Source organism: Chaetura pelagica, unplaced genomic scaffold (genome assembly GCF_000747805.2).
Source record: "Chaetura pelagica isolate M959 unplaced genomic scaffold, ChaPel_1.0 scaffold344, whole genome shotgun sequence".
In the NCBI taxonomy this organism is placed as follows: domain Eukaryota; kingdom Metazoa; phylum Chordata; class Aves; order Apodiformes; family Apodidae; genus Chaetura; species Chaetura pelagica.
The window spans coordinates 1,089,530-1,093,254 of record NW_009953098.1 but is presented as its reverse complement, the minus strand read 5'-3'; the positions used below and the strand labels follow the sequence as shown (position 1 = coordinate 1,093,254).

Genomic DNA, 3,725 nt, shown 5'->3' with positions numbered 1-3,725 from the left:
AGAGCGGGCTGAACGCAGCAGGTTCCTGCACTGCAGCCACAGTTCTGCTGTTAGAGAGTTAACAAGCTGTCCCTGCTTCTGCAGCCATTGCCTTGATGACCACAGCAGTCATTTCTACCTGTGACCATGGCATCGTGGCCAAGATCAAGAGGGTGATCATGGAGAGAGACACTTACCCCCGCAAATGGGGTCTGGGTCCCAAGGTGAGCAGCGTGGTCGTGCAGTCAGTGCCAGGGTGGCGCTGTCAGGAGCCCAGTGGTTGGGATGTGGGACTTGGGGTCCTTTGGGCAGAGCTGTGCTCTTGTCTTTTCCAGGGCCTCTGTGTAATTCTGCTGTGCTCTCCTGGAGCCATCTTGGTGGCAGTTCCCAGTGCTGGGACCATGCCAACCCAGTGCTGGTGGGAGCAGGGCTTTCCTTCCAGATGGAGCCTGGGCAGCTCTGCCCTAGGCCCAGCTGAGGCTACCAGAGGTGCTCAGATGTGGGCTCCTCATGTCTATAAATCACCAGCCCTCCTATGGTAAGGAGCCAAATGATGTGGAATGGATGGCATTAGCACTCTGTGCAAAGATGACCTTCATCTATCACCCTATGCTGATGGCTCTGGAGGGGCTGGGCAAGGAGCTCTTTTTCTTTCTGGTGCATCCTCAACAGTGCCAGAAATGGAAACTGTCTTGTGAGACACTAAATTGTGCCTGAAGGACAGGAGTGGTGGGAATACTCATTCTTGGGTTCTTCTTTTGTTTCAAGTATGTGGTAGTCATGGAAATCAGGAGGTCATCTGTGCCAGCTTAACTGCAGCCATACTGGCATTTCACTGTGGCATGTGATGCAGCTAGAACTTAAAATTTGGTGTCAAGTCACTACTATGGCTTAGTCCATTCCTGTGGTTCAGGTGAAATGTAGAAAGCTGTGGGGATGCAAGTTTAGCTGAGAAGTCCAAACTGTGTGGTGAGTTCAACATGCTGGAGGGAAGGGATACCATCCAGAGGGACCTTAACAGGCTTCAGAGGTGTGCCCATGCTAGGTGGATGAGAAAGTCGAGATGAGCCACCAGTGTGTGCTTGCAGCCCAGAAAGCCAAAAGTGTCCTAGGCTGCATAAAGAGGAGCATGGCCAGCAGGTCAAGGGAGATGATTCTTCCCCTCTACTCTCATGGGACCCCACCTGAAACACAGTTCTGGAGCCCCCAGCACAAGAAAGACATGGAGCTCTTGGAGCAAACCCAGAGGAGGGCCACAAAGATGATCAAAGGTGATACTGCATTTGCAGCTGGAGTGGTTCAGCTGAAATGTGGCAGGTCATTAAGCTGGAGAAATGCACTCAAGAGATCTGACCTCCGTGGTGTGCACAGTGCTGCTGTAACTCCCCCACAAATTAGCCCTTATTTTCTGATGGAAATGCCTCCTGTCTGGGATCTGTAGGCTGCTGTGCAGGGGATGTTTTGTGTGATCTGTTGGAAGGTCCTTGGAAAAGTGTTAAACCAGTAACACTGTAGTGGGCTTGGCTTGTACCTAGGAGGGTTTCTCCTCCATGGAGCTGCAGTCTGACTTGTTGCATGTTGCTCTCAGGCCAGTCAGAAGAAGATGATGATTCAGAAGGGTCTGCTGGACAAGCATGGAAAGCCCAACGAGAGCACCCCTGATTCCTGGAAGAAGGAGTATGTGGATTATAGGTGAGTACAGGGTGTCTGGCTCCCTCGTGGCTGGGGAGGGCTGGATGCTGCTGTTTGTGTTTGGAGCATGTTAGACCTGGCCCAAGGCCTGGCTGTCCAGACCTGTGAGGGACAGGGGCATGTCTTGCAGTCCCAAGGAACACCCTGCTAGTGGGCAGTGCCGGAGGGAAAGGCCCTGAGCAGACAGTTATCCCTTTCTAGCCTGTCCATGTGGTTTTAGAGGGAGTCAGTCTGCTAAATTAAATGGAGGAGACCTTGCTGTTGCCCAACCCAGCCAGCCCTGGTGCAGGCTGCAGGTCTTCCCCACACTGCCACCCTTCCCAGTGCTTAGTGTGGATTATGTGGCCAGGGCTTTGTATCTGTGCAGAGCAATGTGAGGCAGCAGCTGCCCTGCTTAGCCTGGGGATCTTCTCTTTCAGGGATGCTTCCAAAAAAGAGGCAGCTGCCATTCCCCGAGCTGTTCCAGAGCTGGAGAGGGCTCAAAAAGTGAGTATCTTGCAGCTCTCTGACTGTAAGGTTGTTTGGGTGGATTGCCTGGTGAAGGGTGGATGTGTGTCTGTTCCTTTAGGTCGTTGGCATCAAGCTGCTTTGATTGTTTTATAGGGGAAAGTGTTTTGTATTCTGGGAGCCCAAACATGCTGTGGATGCATCCATCTGTAGGGTGACCTGTTTAGGGCCTTGTCCTTGAATGTTTGTCTCCAGGATGTTGTACTTTGTGTGCAAGTTCTGTAGCACAGTATGAGAATGGGGAGCTCTGACTTGTGCTGTACAAGCTGCAGCCTCCAAGGAAATTTGTTGCATAGAGCCACAAGGAAAGTTTGTTGTGCCAGAGAACTTTTCTGGAGAGTACAGACAGTTGCCTAAGTGTCTGTACCAGTGTTTCCTTAAGATCTAAGGCCCTAAATCATGCATTTGGAAGGTGCAGCAACGTTTCAAACTCTGGAGCATTTGGGGTACAAGAAACACTGAAATATGGGTGGAATCCTGGCAGAAGCAAATCCTGGACAGTATGTGGTGGTGGGGCCCATGAACAGTCTGTAGCTCACTGCCCTGCTCAAAGCATTACCTGTGAAGTTTGACTGAATTGGGCAGGACAGTTGCAGGGGGGCTTGCAAACAGTTTTCCCATCACTTGAGCTCCTTTGGAAGGTGGAGTGTCTGACAACATCTTCTCTTAACAGAGGAAACGGGAGTCAGAGAGCGAAAGCGAGGGGGCTGTGACCCCACCATCCCCTGCCACCCCACCACCCGAGGAGCTGAGCAAAAAGAAAAAGAAGAAGAAGGAGAAGAAGGCTAAAGAGGCAGCTGAGAGTGGGGGAGAGCAAATCGAAGTGGTATGTAACTGGTGTGGTCCAAGCATGGGAGAGATTGGATTAGTACCTTCAGGATAAACACATGAGCATCCTGCTGGGCATGTCCCCGAGGTGCCAGGCTTCCCACAGGCAGAAGAAGATGTCTGTGTAGGTCCATTTGTGCATTGGTTGAGTGTGGTATGGGAGGTGGGGCTTGTGGAGGTGGATCGGCAGTGGGGCAGGGGTGGGTTGAGCAGACATCTATGCCCTGGGGCAGTTGGGTGGGTGGATGTTCCTGCCAGCCACCTCTGCTCTGGAGCCCTGTAGTGGCCTCTGGGGGAGGATGGAGCCTGGCATGGCGCTGGCATTCAGTGTGGTGGTGAGGGAGGGTTGTGGCCATGGAGAGCCTGCACTGTGTCTGGAATTAGGTTGTACCTCCTGAAATGACCTTTCCAACCTCCTCACCTGAGAATTAGGAAGAAATTCTTTACTGTGAGGGTGGTGAGACCCTGGAACAGGTTGCCCAGGGAAGCTGTGGAAGCCCCATCCCTGGAAGTGTTCAGGGGCAGGTTGGATGGGTCTTGGAGCAGCCTGGGCTGGTGGGAGGTGTCCCTGCTCAAGCAGGGGGGTTGGAATTAGGTGATCTTTAAGGTCCCTTCCAACCCAAACCATTTTATGATTCTATGATTCACAGCCCAGTGAGACCAGCATCAAGAAGAAGAAGAAAAAGAAACAAAAGGAGGTAGAAGAAAGCTCGGAGTAA

At 52.1% G+C, this 3,725-nt stretch overlaps 1 protein-coding gene across 1 annotated transcript in view; it reads left to right on the top strand.

The window, feature by feature from the left end:
• Positions 1-3,725, top strand: part of DKC1 (dyskeratosis congenita 1, dyskerin) — a 9,515-nt gene extending 5,790 nt beyond the window's left edge. The window contains exons 9-13 of the mRNA XM_009997071.1: positions 85-203; positions 1,568-1,671; positions 2,091-2,157; positions 2,852-3,004; positions 3,657-3,725. Coding sequence (XP_009995373.1) covers positions 85-203; positions 1,568-1,671; positions 2,091-2,157; positions 2,852-3,004; positions 3,657-3,725 — 512 coding nt within the window. The remainder of the gene's footprint in view (positions 1-84; positions 204-1,567; positions 1,672-2,090; positions 2,158-2,851; positions 3,005-3,656) is intronic.